This window comes from Cervus elaphus, chromosome 6, assembly GCF_910594005.1.
Source record: "Cervus elaphus chromosome 6, mCerEla1.1, whole genome shotgun sequence".
In the NCBI taxonomy this organism is placed as follows: Eukaryota; Metazoa; Chordata; class Mammalia; order Artiodactyla; family Cervidae; genus Cervus; species Cervus elaphus.
This window is the reverse complement of record NC_057820.1, coordinates 28,944,020-28,961,420: the sequence shown is the minus strand read 5'-3', so window position 1 is coordinate 28,961,420 and position 17,401 is coordinate 28,944,020. Positions and strand designations below refer to the sequence as shown.

Here is a 17,401-nt window from a genome sequence, read left to right as displayed (position 1 = left end):
TAAACTATAATCCAAATTATGGGGTGAATGGGACAAATATTTACACTAAGCATTGAGAATTAAAGTCAATGCTGTTCTAACAGATTTTGCCTTAACCTGAAGTCAGAGGTGAGCTCACTTACCTAGCTATGATATTAACATTAATGTAGAGACCATCAAAAGGCTAACAGAAACGCCAGAGAGTCTAACCTCCCAGGGCTCTAAAAAAATCATTTATCCATGAGTAGCTCAACTTCATTCATCTCACTGTCCCTTAGCAATTTCTGACAGTTTGGCTACTCAGCAGCAGCACTGCTATAAATTTACTGGTTATAAAGCAAGAAAATAGAGCATCATAAAACTGCCTTCTCACCATGGTTGTTGAAAATATGAAAATAAAGCCTTAAAATGGCAATGTATTATAATGAACTATACTGAAAAGCAAATTAAAGAAATGAACAGGCTTGAAGGAAGTATGTGCTTCATGCATAAAGCTCCATTTGCTTGTACAAGGTCAAAAAGGAAAGTGGGTGTGGATGAACAGATAAAGGGACTGAAGACTGGTTAGCAAAGTGGTATTTTTGACAGAATGTTAAAAAAAAAAAAAAAGAGTTAGGCTTTTTTCTTTTTTTTTCTTAATGACTGAATGAGACCCTCATAGCAAATTCTCCTGGTAGAAAATAGCTTCTAGGTAAGGTAATTTTTTTTTTTTTACTTCTGGTAAAGGCAACCTAAATTCAGTTATCATATTACCCAAAGCCAGTTGTCAGTAAAGGAAGAAAAACTGTTGGATTTAGTTGCTCTATGATAAATGTTTTAATGCCAGTAATGATCAAAATATCCTAATAATCCATGTCTTTTAGAACCTTGTTTTGAACTTTAATGAAAGATGAACATGATATGTTTCTCAGCAGAATTTTAAGAATAGGCTTCTTTTTATTTTACTGTACCCTTTTCATTCCAGAATTCTGGCTTTACAAATTATTACCAGGAAGATTGACAGATAGGTTTGGGATTTGAAGGGTATGCATTGAAACTGGAGGCGAAATTAGAATTTCCAAGGGTACAGAGCACACAAATGAGTAATGTGATGTAGCTCAACTTGTTAAATTGATTTAAGACTTCGTTAGAAAATGTAAGGTAAAAAGGATCAGATGGTGAAGAATCTGCCTGCAATGCAGGAGACCCAGTTCAATCCCTGGGTGGGAAAGATTCCCTGGAGGAGGAAATGGCAACCCACTCTAGTGTTCTTTTTTTTTTTTTTTTTGACTACTCTAGTGTTCTTGTCTGGAAAATTCCATGGACAGAGGAGCCTGGCGGCTACAGTCCATGGAGTTGCACAGAGTCAGACACGACTGAGCAATTAACACGCACACACACAGAGTAATAAAAAAATAAACCCACCAAAATATGTAAAAGAATTAGTATGTATAACCAAGACTTAAATACAAACAAAACTTTTCAGCCTAACTTTTAGAAAACCAGTTGAAATATTAAAGAACCTCTACCGGAGAACCGAGAAAATACATTTTCTAGTTGGTAAAGAAAGCCAGACCAGACTCAGCAGAAATTATGAGGGGAATATCATGTTTTAGAGAAAAAAATTGTTATCATAAATCAAGCTACTGGGCAGTGAAATAGGCTGCCTCTAGGAGAAAACAAATTTCAGATATTTAAATGGAGGCTGAATGACCTCTGGCAGGGATGAACTGAGTGAAAAATTACACTAAATGACCTTTATAGTTTTCTTCATATAAACATTTGATTTCTTATTAAGTTCTTAGGTATCTTCAAATGTGCTCTACTAGAATGATAATAGAAAAATGAAGTGAAAGTGTTAGTCACTCAGTTGTATCTGACTCTGCCACCCCATGGACTGTAACTTGCCAGGTTCCTCTGTCCATGGAATTCTCCAGACAAGAATACTGGAGTGGGTAGCCATTCCCTTCTCCAGGGGATCTTCTTGACCCATAAAATTAAATCAGGCTTTGTTGCTTTCATGGTTTAATTGCATATAAATTCATATAAATTCTTTTAAAAAAATCCTTTAATTTATAGAAAAGGACTTCTAATTGACCTGAAATCCCAGGCATAAGTAGTATTAACACCATAGTAAAATTATTTTTATGTATAGATGCAGAAATGATGGGTCCAAAGTGGACCATAAGTATTTCCTTCCCAATAGACTACAAAGTAAACAATAGTATAATCTAGTCAAAAGGAATACAACTTAATATCATGAACTTTAGAAAGGTGAGCCAAGGAAGAATCTGTTTTAGCATGGCATAGAGCTGTTCTTAACCCTGCCTCTGTATTCCAGAAATATAACAGGTGAGACATCAAAATCCTTGGAATTGTCATTACTACTTCCGAATTAGCCATAAAGTGAAATGAAATGACCTCCATCCATATCTTTTTTGACTATTCTAATATAGCATTCTGTAATGACTGCTGGAAAATAAGGGGTCAAATGGAGGATATGAACAAATAGGATACGTGCATCTGAAAACACCAACAAGACATTTCCCATGAGCAGGACAGACAATCAATAACAAATGAGCAATTCTGACTGCAATAGTTCTTCATACTATGCAGTGATAAGTAGAACATTAAATTTTCTTACCTCTGAATTGCAGTAGAGAGGAGGTGAGTTTATAGAACAGCACTTGGAGGCAAAGTCTGAGAGCTTGGCAACCAGCTCTTGGCGATCCTTCTCCGTGGCATCAGGAAATTTTCCTCTTAGTCTCTCTGCCAGTCTGAAAGGCCAATTTTATGTAAAGTTCTACTAGATGTATTCTATAAACATGTCAAGTGCAAAATGGTAGCCACTTCAGATCTTTTGCAACAGCAATGACAAAAAAGGAAAATAGTTACCCTTAAGAAAATTTAGTAACTGTGGAATGATTTTTGATGCCTCAGTTGAAGATTAGGAAGTGAAACCTATGTCTCTTTTAGTCATGAAGGTAAACATACAACCTGCTGCTGAATTTGAATTCCTATTATTTCCCTTTCATGCACGCAGTTACATCAATCACGAGGATGACCTCCTCCTCTCTTTTCCCTAGTCTTTCCTCTTCTCTCCAGTTCTAGATTTCAAACTCCTCAAAGAGTACTTCCCTTATAGGACTTTGTCACCTTAAGGTATTTTCTCTCATATGTAATCTCTTCTGTTTGCCTGCTACTCAACTAGCTATGCTGGAAGGAACAACAGGTCTTTCTGTTTTTTAAGCCTTTCTCTTTAGGAACTCTCCATCTCCATTTAAGATGCTGCTAGGATCTGACTTTCTTGATTCCCTCCAATTTGAATGGTCCCTCCCAGTTTAAATTAACTCTCTCTCCTCATAATGGATAACTCAGCCTGATTTATGACTTTTCCAAGAAATATTGATACTTGCCAGCCCAGTAGTGGGCATTGTAATAGAGACCCAAATTTATCTAGAGTTGGGATTAGTATAATGATGCTGGGAAAGGACAGAAGGGTGAGGGGGATTAGCTTGCTTATTAAAGAGTTATTAAAAATAGTAGGTCCCAGCTGGTAGGGAAAGGAAGTCAGATTAGATACAACTCAGAGAATAGGGAGAAAGAGAGGGTGTGTGGGATTTTAAATATCTAGACTCAATAGTTTCAATCTCCTCTACTTTCAAAATCCCAAATGTCAATTCTATTGCATTAACACTTTTAACATACTGAGATTATATAAATTATCACAGAATTGTCCCATGTAACCCTAGAGTTCAAAACAAAACTGTTGGCCGGGAACTTAATTTTGTATTATCCATAATATTCTATACCGCTTCCATAATTTATGAATTATATAATCTCCTGATAAATGGGAAACAACCATTTTGAACTTAAGGCTTTCACATTTTTTTTCTTTTAGACTTTGTTAAGGTCTTCATAGGGGTCACTGAAGGCTTCCTCCTTTGGGGATACTTTAAAAGGTTTTTTTTTTGTGAGGTTGTATTTGTGCTTATTTGAGGGGTGTGTTGTTGACGGTTTGAAATAGAGCTAAGAAATTTGCTTAATGAAATGGAGAATGACATGATCTCAGAGATATTTTCTAGGAAGCCAGTAAAACTTTTGTTATGACCTATGATTTTAGTATTAACACCTATTTATAAAGACATGCTTCCTTTGACTTGTGAAAAATGGCTATTATACCTTATTGATTAACATATCTATTTCCAGTTTACAGAGAATACATACTGGTAATGGATGACACTGTACTTGATTGAAAGTTTGGGTTGTCTAATCAGACAATATGCCATGAAGTTAGATAATATTTTTCGGGAGTTTTAGTTTCTCAGTTATGTATAGCAACAACTACAGATAACTTTATGGTAAGAGTGTTGATATGAGTTAATTATATATTTTTAAAATCAAGTCCCTGTGGATCTTGGAATTTATGTTTCTGTGACTGTTCTAACTGACCTCTCATCTGATATACATGACATCCCCCCAAAAAAGAACTGTTTTTCTTATTTAGATATTAGATTGACTATTCTTTACAACTCTTAAATTGCACCTCCTCTTTTTACTGCTCACTTAACACATCTTAAGTCTTTAACCCTGCTTCAACTCACAATACCAGGCTATTATTATTGATAAATTTGAAGGAATCAGCCAGAACAAGACTCTTACTTTTTCTTGTACTCAGTAAAAGTGTTTTCTGAATAATCAGCACATAGTTCTTGTCCTTTTTGAATGAAAGATGATAATTCCCTTGTGAGCTGAGGGCCCTGTAAGAAAATAATGATTACGTAACAATTACTTGTCTTGAAACACTCATCAGAGAGAGATGTTAAATCAGAATTCCAGGCAGTGTATCAATATGACTGTCTAACCTATGGACACCTTATCTTTGACAAAGGAGGCAAGAATATACAATGGAGAAGAGACAACCTCTTTAGCAAGTGGTGCTGGGAAAACTGGTCAACCACTTGTAAAAGAATGAAACTAGAACACTTTCTAACACCATACACAAAAATAAACTCAAAATGGATTAAAGATCTAAATGTAAGACCAGAAACTATAAAACTCCTAGAGGAGAACATAGGCAAAACACTCTCCGACATAAATCACAGCAGGATCCTCCATGACCCACCTCCCAGAATATTGGAAATAAAAGCAAAAATAAACAAACAGGATCTAATTAAACTTAAAAGCTTTTGCACAACAAAGGAAACTATAAGCAAGGTGAAAAGACAGCCTTCAGAATGGGAGAAAATAATAGCAAACGAAGCAACTGACAAAGAATTAACCTCAAAAATATACAAGCAGCTCCTGCAGCTCAATTCCAGAAAAATAAATGACCCAATCAAAAAATGGGCCAAAGAACTAAACAGACATTTCTCCAAAGAAGACATACAGATGGCTAACAAACATATGAAAAGTTGCCCAACACCACTCATTATCAGAGAAATGCAAATCAAATTCACAATAAGGTACCATCTCACGCCAGTCAGAATGGCTGCTATCCAAAAGTCTATAAGCAATAAATGCTGGAGAGGGTGCAGAGAAAAGAGAACCCTTACACTGTTGGTGGGAATGCAAACTAGTACAGCCACTATGGAAAACAGTGTGGAGATTTCTTAAAAAACTGGAAATAAAACTGCCATACGACCCAGCAAAACTACTGCTGGGCATACACACCGAGGAAACCAAAATTGAAAGAGACACGTGTACACCAATGTTCATCGCAGCACTGTTTATAATAGCCAGGACATGGAAGCAACCTAGATATTCATCAGTAGACGAATGGATAAGAAAGCTGTGGTACATATACACAATGGAATATTACTCAGTCATTAAAAAGAATGCATTTGAATTAGTTCTAATGAGGTGGATGAAACTGGAGCCTATTATACAGAGTGAAGTAAGTCAGAAAGAAAAACACCAATATAGTATATTAATGCATGTATATGGAATTTAGAAAGATGGTAACGATGACCCTATATGTGAGACAGCAAAAGAGACACAGATGTAAAGAACAGTCTTTTGGACTTTGTGGGAGAAGGCGAGGGTGGGATGATTTGAGAGGGTAGTGTTGAAATGTGTATATTATCATATGTGAAGTGGATCGCCAGTCCAGGTTTGATGCATGAGACTGGGTGCTCAGGGCTGGTGCACTGGGATGACCCTGGGGAATAGGATGGGGTGGCAGGTGGGAGGGGAGTTCTGGATGGGGAACACATGTGTGCCCATGGCTGATTCATGTTGATGTATGGCAAAAACCACTACAATATTGTAAAGTAATTAGCTTCCAATTAAAATAAATTAATTAATTAAAAAATATGAGTGTCTATTATTGGATATTGGATAACATTTTCTACATAAGGCCAGATTGTAAATATTTCAAGCTTTGTAAGTGTCATACAGTCTCTGCTGTAACTAATCAGCTGCCAATATGGCACAAAAACAGCTGTAAACAGTGAGGAGGGCTGTGTTACAATGAAACCTTACGAACACTGACGTTGGAGTTTTATGTAATTTTCATGTATAATGAAATACTATTTTTAAACCATTTAAAACTGTAAGACCATTCTTAGATCACAGGCACCAGGCCAGATTTGGTTTGTTAACCCTTTAGCCATACCCAGGTTAATAAAGAAAATATAGAAAATTGTACCTTTGCATTTAAACAGGCAGTAGAAGATTCCGAGTGGCAGCATTCATCAAGGCTTTTCAGGGTTGGCTCAAGTATTTTACTGAGGAACACTTCTGGAATCTGAGTCTTCCTGCTTAGTTCAAATATATATCTGGCAGGAGAGAGAAAGGAGATAACACTCTTTAACATGGGTAGATTTGCATATGCATGTCATGTTCTGAAATTTAATATCTATTATTGTGGCAGAATACCTGGCTTAATTAAAACTAAAAGATTGAACTAAAAATGACTCTAACACATTTTAAGTTAAAATTCTCATTGAAATACAAGTTATGGATAGTTGCTTTGAAGCTACTGTGATTAGTTAAATTAAAATTCTATATGTACCAAATATACATTTATTTATAAATTTATGCATAAACAGATCTATCAATACTTCAGATATATATGGAACTGCATTTGTGTAAAGATAATACATGAATCCAATATAATGCATCAAGCAGGTACCTTAAGTAGCTTTTCTGTGAAACTAATTTGTGTAAACACTTCCATTGTCTCATCCCAATATTTATGCATTTATAAAAGCGAGGAGTATTTAGACAAATGTAAATGAGAGTTTCAGTCCAAGTTCAGTCTAAATTCTAATCTCTAATACCAGTAATTGATTTTTTGGGCCCTGTTAATTCAAACTGAGATAGTTTTAGGCCTTAAGTATGCACATACTTGTAGCATATGCAAGTCAGTGTATGTAGCCCATGGTGTATCTCAGTTCTTAGATGGAGGAAAACAGATAAAGACGTACTATCTCTTCCAATTTTTATTTGTCACTTAATGCTAGTGAATGTCAGTACTGTCAAATTAAATCAGCCCAACTTACTGATCCAGGACCTTGGTGTTTCCTTTATCACACACGTCTTTGTTCATGGGCAACTTGACATCTGGCAACTCAGGGTTTGGGGAAGCTGGCATGAAGTAAGTGCACATGAATATGTCCATGGGTGTTTTTTCTTGACAACAGTCCTTAAATTTCGAATTTTTAGTGGATAAGTTGTCACAGAGTTTTACTGTGTATTCAGGAAGCTACAAGAGAAATTGTGCATTTGTGCATTGTTAGTTTCCTACTTAGTCTCATTAAAAATAAGGAAAGCTTAAAAAAGTCAGCATGAATGCTCTTACAAGGTACACTGGTAGACTATTTGTGGAGTGCAATTTGTCAATATGTTATTGTTCAATCGCTGTGTCTGACTCCTTTGTGACCCAATGGACTGTAGCCTGTCAGGTTCCTCTGTCCATGGGATTTTTCAGGCAAGAAGACAGGAGTAGGTTGCCATTTTCTCCTCCAGGGGATCTTCCCAACCAGAGATTGAACCCACACCTCCCGCACTGGCAGGCAGATTCTTTACCACTGAGCCAGCAGGGAAGTCCTTGTCAATATGTACTAAAAGTCTTAAAGTATAACAGTATGATTTCCAAGAATTTACTCTCAGAAAATAATTATGAATGAAGGGGAGATTTAGCTAAAAACTATTAAGGGCAGCACTGCTTACCATGTTAAACTGAAACAACCTAAATCCAATAAAAGGGAACTGGTTTAAAAATATGGTACATCTAGGTAGCTAAAGGCCTCTGAAGAAGGAAATGGCAACCCACTTCAGTATTCTTGCCTGGAAAATCCCATAGACAGAAGAAGCCTGGTGGGTTACAGTCCATTGGTTCTCAAGAGTCAGACACGATTTAGCAACAAACCACCACCACCAGTAGCTAAATGTAGTATATGCAGTAGATATATACAGTAAAGTCCCACTTAGCCATTATAAGTCAGGTTATAGAGAAACACCTATCACTGAGATATATCCTTAAAGAAAGACCAGATGTCAAAGTATCTGTTTCTAAAGAGGTCCACAGACATGGAGTAACTTTTAGCTAAAGTAACAGTACAAACTTGTATATACTTGAATGGATGATATAAATGAAAATTGGTGAGAAAGTTAGATGACTATCAAATTTTAACAAGTATAACAAAACATTAGAAGCTTTTAATAATGAGTTCAATGTTGTCTAATAGAACAGGTGATGATGAAATAATCTCTATCTGTGTTGTCCAATACTGAGTACTTGAAATGTGGCTAGTGTTTTCAAAGAACTGAAGTTTAATTTAAATATAACCATCTATGGCTAGTAGATATGCTCTGGGCTTTGTAGGTAGAGTAAGGTCTTTGGAATCAGAATCTTGGCTCTTGTGTGGACTTTGCCACTTACTAGTTGTAGGACTTTGTTTATTAATCCTTGATAATCTTTTGTGTCCTCATCTGTAAAATTGAGTTAACAGTGTATTTAAATTTCATAGGATACATAGGAGGATTCACTGAGATGATGCATGTAAAAAGCAGCTTAGGAGAGTGCCTGCCATTCAGTAAGTGGTCCACGGATCATGAAGATTTTCTTACCTCCTTGGCCATGCAGTCCTCTGAGGTAGACTCACAGCACTTGGAGAGGATTGTTGTAATATCTTCAGCAAGTGGCAAAACATCTTCCAGATGTGCAGTAGGCACTTTCTGGGCAAATTTGATGAGATGGCTGAACAGTTAAAAATGAATGATTAGTTTACCTATATTCTCAGTTTTCTTGGTTTCATTATGAACACAGTCTGGAGGAGCATATCTGTCATGTCGCAGATCCTTTGTGCAGAAGTCGCTATTGAAAATTCAGTCATTCCCAATGAATCTCTTCATGTTTTCAGTACTGATAAAGAGCTTCTCTTCTGGCCAGATTTTTGTAGCTGAAGCAAGTCTTTAAAATGTTAGATCTAGGGACATCCCTAGTGGTCCAGTGGCTAAGACCCTGTGCTCCCAGTGGTTCTGGGTTTAATCCATGGTCAGGGAGCTTCATGCCACAGTGAAACGATGCTGCACACCACAACTAAGAGCTGGCACAGCCAAATAAATACATCTTAAAAATTAAAATGTTAGACCTAAAATGGTAATAAAGAAATCTCTAACATCTATTCATAAGGCCAATGTTGTGTTGTGTGGCCCCTTCTAATCTTTAGAATTATTCATAAATTTATTTAGAAACTACAGATAAAAGAAATAATGAAGACTTGTAGCCCTAGACCACAAGTTAATGTTGATGTTTTGGTGTATTACCCTGAAGTATATTGCAAGGTTTACAAGGTATAAGGGATTTTACTCTGCTATACCATTTATCTATTTGCCTTTTTCACTTTCTGTATCAGGAATAGGTTCCATATCTTTCTTTTAAAATTATGGCAAAAAACATAGAAAATTAAATTGGCTATCTTAGCCATTTTTAACTTTATAATTCAGTAATATTAAGTATATTTGCTTTTATGTAACACTACCATAGTATTTTTATTACTGTTGCTTTGTAATATCTTTGAAGTCCTTTGATATTCCATAAGGATTTTAGGGTGTATGTTTATTTCAGAAAAAAAAAGTCAGTGGGTATTGACAGAGATTGCATTGAATCTGTAGATTGCTTTGGATAGTGTGGCTATTCTTACAGTTAATTCTTCTAATCCATAAGAATGGAATTTTTTCTATTGTGGCTTTGATTTCTTTGATGGTTTGTTTTCATTAAATATTCTTTTAAAACATAATTCTAACTGTGTGGCATTCTCTCATATGGACATATTATACTTGATTTAAACATGCTCTATTCTAGGCATATTAGGAAATGTTTTTCCTATTTAAAAAAATGTGGCAGCAATATTTTTAGCTAAACTTTTGTTCACACTCAGCTCTTCAGAGTAAATTTCTACACTCTAATGCAAGTGTAAGTTTATGATATATAAATTATATCTTATATATTACTTATGTTATATATTTAAAATATATAAAGACATTTATATATGTATATCTTTATAGGAGGTTTTATACTATGATACTGTGCTCTACATGCCTAATACTCTTAATGCAAAAGAAAAACTAAAAGGAATTTCAAGAGAAAATACAGTTTAGTTTTTCAGCAGTTCTAATGGAAGATTATTTTTAAAGGACTCAAGAAAGTAGCTTCTATGCCCTTTGGGGGAACCGTAAGATCTGGTGCCAGCATGAATTCTTTCATTATCATTAGGAAAGAATTTGTGAATCAGAGTAAGAAGAATTAAAGAGATTGTAAATACTAAAGATACAAAAGCTGGTAAATATAGATGTCTGATGAGCTCTGAGAGCATTGTAAACATAGAAACTGTCAAAATTAAAGTGTGACATTAACACAGCCATACAAAAATCAAAGTGAAGATTAGAACAGAATAAGTAAGTAAAATAAATTCATGGAGCTTAAGAGATATATAAAAAGAATTCAGGAAGTTTTCTTCCCAAGGAAAAAATGGGTAAAGCAAGTAATGGGTGGTAAATAAGAAAATGATTGTTTTTGCTTATGTGTTTGCAATATACAGCATTATGAATATTGAGGAAGTAATTTCTAGTGGTCTACCAGTCTTATGATGAGTATATGGAAAAGGTTGATTAAAAGCAAATTAGGTTTTATAATAGTCTTGTTCCTTTAATTCATGTTCTGTGTAGAGAAAATAAAAAGTATCTGAGCACTATTTTGGGGGGTTGTAGGAACACAGCACTATGGGTTGTATTTTCTATTGCAAACATTTTCTTAGAGAATCCTAACATGGATTGATAGTACAGAAATAGCTACACATGCTGATTGTGCTCAATTTTTACCTGACCCTTGACTTCTCCTTCCCATAAGCAGCGTGTTGTGAGCAGATTCTGTTTGACATAACGGTGAGAAGTGATAAATGTTTAAGCTGAAGTCTCTAGAAAATAAATGAGAAAAATTCATTAGATGGTCAGGATACATTGAAAGCAGTGTGCAGAAATAGAAGAAAAAAGAGACATTCTGACTCCTTTTGATGACTGGAAAACTGAATTCTGACCAAAGGAACATTTCCCCCAGAGATGTGTGTTTTTCCAGTTAACAAAATAAAAAAGAGGCATTTAAAAAATGTTTTCAGATTCCAGAATCTGAATCTTTCTAACATTATTTAAAAAGAATGGCATTAATAGAAGAAGAAAAAAGTACATTAGCTATGTGATAAAATGACACCTACCTCTTTCAAAAAGCATACTGTTGGGTTTGGTGAAGTACAGCAGGACCCTACCATAGAGAGATAACTCTTGGTGTAACTGACTAAAAGTGTCAGAGGAGCTTGTCCATAATTAATGGAATATTCATACATAAATCTGTGGGGGAAAAATAGTAGGATTAATGAAAATATTTGTGGGAAACAACTCACTTTTTCAGAAGTATTTTGATGGGAAAAAAAGGATGCATTGTTACATTATAGTTTTAATACCTAAAAAGCACCTGAGATATAGAGAAGGGGTTATAATACTAGTCACTTTTTTTTTTTCAATTGTACAATTTTATTAAGTGGCATTTTACAGACTGGTTGGAACTCAAGTCTGCAAGTCAAGAAAAATTAAGTAAATGAAAAAAAAAAAAGTGGCAAAAAATGTGCTCCAGGTACAACAAACCAACTTTTTTCTTCAAGAAAGAAAATGTGATCACAGTACACTACTTGAATTTTTAAAAGGAAACAAAGCACATAAACTAAAAGTTACTGTACATGAAATGAGACAAAGTCTAATTTTTTACCTTCTATCACATGCGTTCCTATAAAATAAGGGATGAGGTTAAGTTCCTTCCAGATAGACAGTTGAGAAACCCAACAGAGTAACTATCCAGAGGGGCCAAGTCTCAAGTGTTTCTCCCTGGCTGCCCAGTCTGATCCATTCTGAAGGATTTTAAGTCCATGAGAAACTGGCTACATGATCAGGTTATAAATAAATGGAAAGTAGGCAATTTACTTATCACCATCTTAAGACATTTGGGATTGTCTTGAATAAGTGGCTCAGCTTGTACTGTTTTAACTTAAGAAATTCTTTGACATAAGAGGAACCTGACTTTAGCAAGGACGTCAACCATAAAAGGCTGGCGGTTAGGTTCATCATATTTCAACCACCTGACTGCAGCATATAAACCTAATCCTCTGCTCTGACAGAGGGTCCTGGTTGAGGAGATGTGTAACTTGCTTGACATCAAGTTGTAGAAATTCATCAGTTTTAGAAACATCAGTAAAATGCTGATGAATAAAGTCATCTGCAGTTGCTTTCGATTCAGGACAGTCTAGACACTCTGCTAATACACTTATACCAAGAGAGTTTGAAGCACCAATTTGTTCTTTCAAAAAATCAACATGCATTTTCTTCACAGGTTCAATCTGGTACTGGTTTGCTGCATCTAACAAGGAATGAAGATTATTGCTATATTCACAGAAATTCTAGCGGTAGAAGCTAATTCCACAAGTTGTTCAACAATGTCAGGTTCGGCATCTTTGAGTTCCACTTCAAAGGACTTTGATTCAAGCATGTTAGTTGTGAACTTTAGGTTAAAAAAATGTCTGGCTGCAGCAAAGACAACACGATGAGCAGGTATCTTTCTTTCCTGGACCATAAGGATCGCATCATAGTGTGTTTTCTGTTTCTGCATGTTATTCGTGACACCCATGAAACCTGCCAACAATTTGGCTTCCTCTCCAGCAGCAAGTTTCTTCTTGGTCTTCTTCCTGCTGCTCTTCTCCACCCCAGAGGCTGCCACTCTCCCTCCGTCAGCGCAGTTCATGCCCAGGACTCGAGGGGCTCGGCGAGAGGTTGCACACTCGAGGCACGCTGGGGCTTGTGTTCACCAAACACCGAGGCTGGGACGGTGGCTACAGCCCTCTGCTTTGGAACGCACGGGCGGCGCCACTGCAGTAAGACAGGCCCGGAAATCTGCTCAGAAGCTTGCTGTAAGGCAATGTAGTCTCTGGGCTGCGTCTCCAGCAGAACTGGAGCTGGAAGGAGGTGCCTGCGGCAATATATACTAGTCACTTTTCATCAATATTTTAATCAAAAAAATCTTTCCTAAATTTCCATGTAGATTACTTGAGAAAAGTCATTTGTCCCTTTATTCATTTAGCTTCTACCATATGCATGGCCTGGGGTGGCTGCTTATTAACATTAATGAAACAAACTAAAATGAATGTAATGCAGGGGGAGGAGCCAAGATGGCGGAGGAATAGGACGGGGAGACCACTTTCTCCCCTACAAATTAATCGAAAGAACAATTGAACGCTGAGCAAACTTCACAAAACAACTTCTGATCGCTAGCAGAGGACATCAGGCGTCCAGAAAAGCAGCCCATTGTCTTCAAAAGGAGGTAAGACAAAATATAAAAGATAAAAAGAGAGACAAAAGAGCTAGGGACAGAGACCCATCCTGGAAAGGGAGTCTTAATAGAGGAAGTTTCCAAACACCAGGAAACCCTCGCACTGGCGGGTCTGGGGGAAGTTTTTGAATCTCAGAGGGCAACCTAATTGGGAGGAAAAATAAATAAAACCCACAGATTACATGCCTAAAAGCAACTCCCAGCAGAAAAGTACCCCAGATGCCTGCATCCGCCACCAGCAAGTGGGGGCGGAATGGAGAGGAGTGGGCGGCATTGCTTAGGGTAAGGACCGGGCCCGAAGGCCCTGAGAGCAATCGGAGGGAGCTTTTGTGAGATAGCAACTTAAACTGTGGGATAGCAAGAGAGAGAAAGAAAATGAACCGGCCAGAACACACTGCCGGCCGTTCACAGAACAAAGGGACTGAGAAACTCCAGAGAAGAGCTAGCCCGCGGCGGACCGGCCCATCCCCACCGGAGGCAGGAGGCAGGGGGGAGGGGAAAGGGGCAAACTCGGCCCCAGAGACGGCATCCCCTACCACACTGCAAACAGGCCTCCAGTTTCTAACCAAAGGCTTCCTGAGATTCTGGATGGTCGACATCCACCGGGACGGTCGGGCTAAACTCAAGGCACGCGCACCCGACCCGGCGCGCGCGGAAACTGAGGCTGGGACCGCAGAGGGGAGAAGGCACTGCACCCGTGGAGAGTGTGCCCCTCAAGCTCCTGGCTGCCTGAGCTGCTCCGGCCGGGGAAGGCACAAAACGCAGGCCCAACTGAGTCCATGCTTTTGTTGAGTACCCGAAAACTGGAACCGCACGCCACGCAGGGCCCGCTCCATATAGAGCAGCAGGGAGCCTGAGCAGTGTAAACGGGGAAAGCACACACACCCGTGAGCGGGGTCAAACCCAGTGTGGCCGGAACACTGTGAGTGCTCCCCACACAGAGCGATATCTGCCTGCAGCACCCCTCCCTCCCCGCAGCGCGACGGAACTAGCGAACCTGAACAAGAGACCACCTTCACCTGCCTGGGTCAGGGCGGAAATTAGACAGTGAAGAGACCGGCAAACAGAAGCCAAATAAACAAAGGGAACCGCTTCAGAAGGGACCGGTGCAACAGATTAAAATCCCTGTAGATAACACCGACTACACAAGAAGGGGCCTGTAGATATCGAGAAGTGTAAGCTGGAACGAGGAGCTATCTGAAACTGAACTGAACCCACACTGACCACAACAGCTCCAGAGAAATTCCTAGATATAATTTTACCTTTTTTTTTTAATTAAAAAAATTTTTTTTCTTTTCTTTTCTTTTTTATTTTTTCTCTTTTATTTTCTTTTAAAATTCCCTATTACTCCCCCATTACTCCTTAACTTTCATTTTCATATATTTTTATGATTTTTTTTAATTAGGGAAAAAATTTTTTTCTTGTTTTTTTCTTTTTTTTCTCTTATTTTCTTTTAAAATCCTCTATTACTCCTTAATTTTCATTTTCATTTCACTATAACCTTGCAAAAAAAAAAAAAGAAGCCCTATTTTTAAACCGAACTTCATATATATTTCTAAAATTTTTTGTGTTTTTGTTTTTAATATTGTATTTTTAAGAGTCTAAACTCTACTCTAGATTTTTAATCTTTGTTTTTCAGTATGTGATATAAATTTTGGACATTTAAGAATCCAATATTCAGTTCCCATTTTTATTCAGGAGTGTGTTGATTATTCTCTCCCAATCTTGACTCTCTGTTTTCTACCTCAGAACACCTCTATTTCCTCCTTTCCCCTTCTCTTCCCAATCCAATTCTGTGAATCTTTGTGGGTGTCTGGGCTACGGAGAACACTCTGGGAACAGACAACTGCGTAGATCTGTCTCTCTCCTCTCGAGTCCCCCCTTTTCTCCTCCTGCTCATCTATATCTCCCTCCTCCCTCTCCTCTTTTTCATGTAACTCTGTGAACCTCTCTGGGTGTCCCTCACGGTGGAGAATCTTTTCACCATTAACCTAGAAGTTTTATTATCAGTGTTGTATAGTTGGAGAGGTCTTGAGACTACTGGAAGAATAAAACTGAAATCCAGAGGCAGGAGACTTAAGCCCAAAACCTGAGAACACCAGAAAACTCCTGACTACATGGATCATTAAGTAATAAGAGACCATCCAAAAGCCTCCATACCTACACTGAAACCAACCACCACCCAAGAACCAATAAGTTCCAGAGCAAGACATAGCACACAAATTCTTTAGCAACGCAGGAACATAGCCCTGAGCGTCAACATACAGGCTGCCCAAAGTCACACCTAACACATCTCAAAACTCATTACTGGACACTCCATTGCACTCCAGAGAGAAAAAATCCAGTTCCATGCACCAGAACACTGGCGCAAGCTTCCCTAACCAGGAAACCTTGACAAGCCAATCGTCTAACCCCACCCCCTGGGTGAAACCTCCACAATAAAAAGGAACCACAGACCACCAGAATACAGAAAGCCCACTCCAGACACAGCAATCTAAACAAAATGAAAAGGCAGAGAAATACCCAACAGGTAAAGGAACATGAAAAATGCCCACCAAGTCAAAGAAAAGAGGAGGATATAGGGAATCTACCTGAAAAAGAATTTAGAATAATGATAATAAAAATGATCCAAAGTCTTGAAAACAAAATGGAGTTACAGATAAATAGCCTGGAGACAAAGATTGAGAAGATGCAAGAAATGTTTAATAAAGACCTAGAAGAAATAAAAAAGAGTCAATTAAAAATGAATAATGCAATAAATGAGATCAAAAACACTCTGGAGGGAACCAAGAGTAGAATAATGGAGGTAGAAGATAGGATAAGTGAGGTAGAAGATAAAATGGTGGAAATAAATGAAGCAGAGAGGAAAAAAGAAAAAAGAATCAAAAGAAACGAGGACAACCTCAGGGACTTCTGGGACAATGTGAAATGCCCCAACATTCAAATCATAGGAGTCCCAAGAGAAGACAAAAAGAAAGGCCATGAGAAGATACTCTAGGAGATAATAGCTGAAAACTTCCCTAAAATGGGGAAGGAAATAGCCACCCAAGTCCAAGAAATCCAGAGAGTTCCAAACAGGATAAACCCAAGGTGAAACACCCCAAGACATACATTAATCAAATTAACAAAGATCAAACACAAAGAACAAATATTAAAAGCAGCAAGGGAGAAACAACAAATAACACACAAAGGGATCCCCATAAGGATAACAGCTGATCTATCAATAGAAACCCTCCAGGCCAGAAGGGAATGGTAGGACATACTTAAAGTAATGAAAGAGAATAACCTACAACCTAGATTACTGTACCCAGCAAGGATCTCATTCAGATATGAAGGAGAATTCAAAAGCTTTACAGACAAGCAAAAGCTGAGAGAATTCAGCACCACCAAACCAGCTCTTCAACAAATGCTAAAGGATCTTCGTCAGACAGGAAACACAGAAAGGTTGTATAAACGTGAACCCAAAACAACAAAGTAAATGGCAACGGGACCATACCTATCAATAATTACCTTAAATGTAAATGGGTTGAATGCCCCAACCAAAAGACAAAGACTGGCTGAATGGAT

General features: G+C 37.6%; 1 protein-coding gene and 1 pseudogene across 2 annotated transcripts in view; both read right to left on the bottom strand.

Annotated features, from left to right (window-relative positions):
- Positions 1-17,401, bottom strand: part of GC (GC vitamin D binding protein) — a 48,549-nt gene that overhangs the window by 8,331 nt on the left and 22,817 nt on the right. Inside the window, exons 5-11 of one of the 2 annotated variants that reach the window (XM_043906518.1) lie at positions 11,676-11,808; positions 11,287-11,381; positions 9,034-9,163; positions 7,464-7,666; positions 6,608-6,737; positions 4,621-4,718; positions 2,603-2,735 (exon numbers count right to left, since the gene is read on the bottom strand). In XM_043906518.1, the coding sequence (XP_043762453.1) occupies positions 2,603-2,735; positions 4,621-4,718; positions 6,608-6,737; positions 7,464-7,666; positions 9,034-9,163; positions 11,287-11,381; positions 11,676-11,808 (922 nt within the window). Of the gene's footprint in view, positions 1-2,602; positions 2,736-4,614; positions 4,719-6,607; positions 6,738-7,463; positions 7,667-9,033; positions 9,164-11,286; positions 11,382-11,675; positions 11,809-17,401 lie in introns of those variants that run through there. The other variant, XM_043906519.1, reaches the window with a different exon arrangement.
- On the bottom strand, positions 11,825-13,737 carry LOC122696476 (annotated as a pseudogene).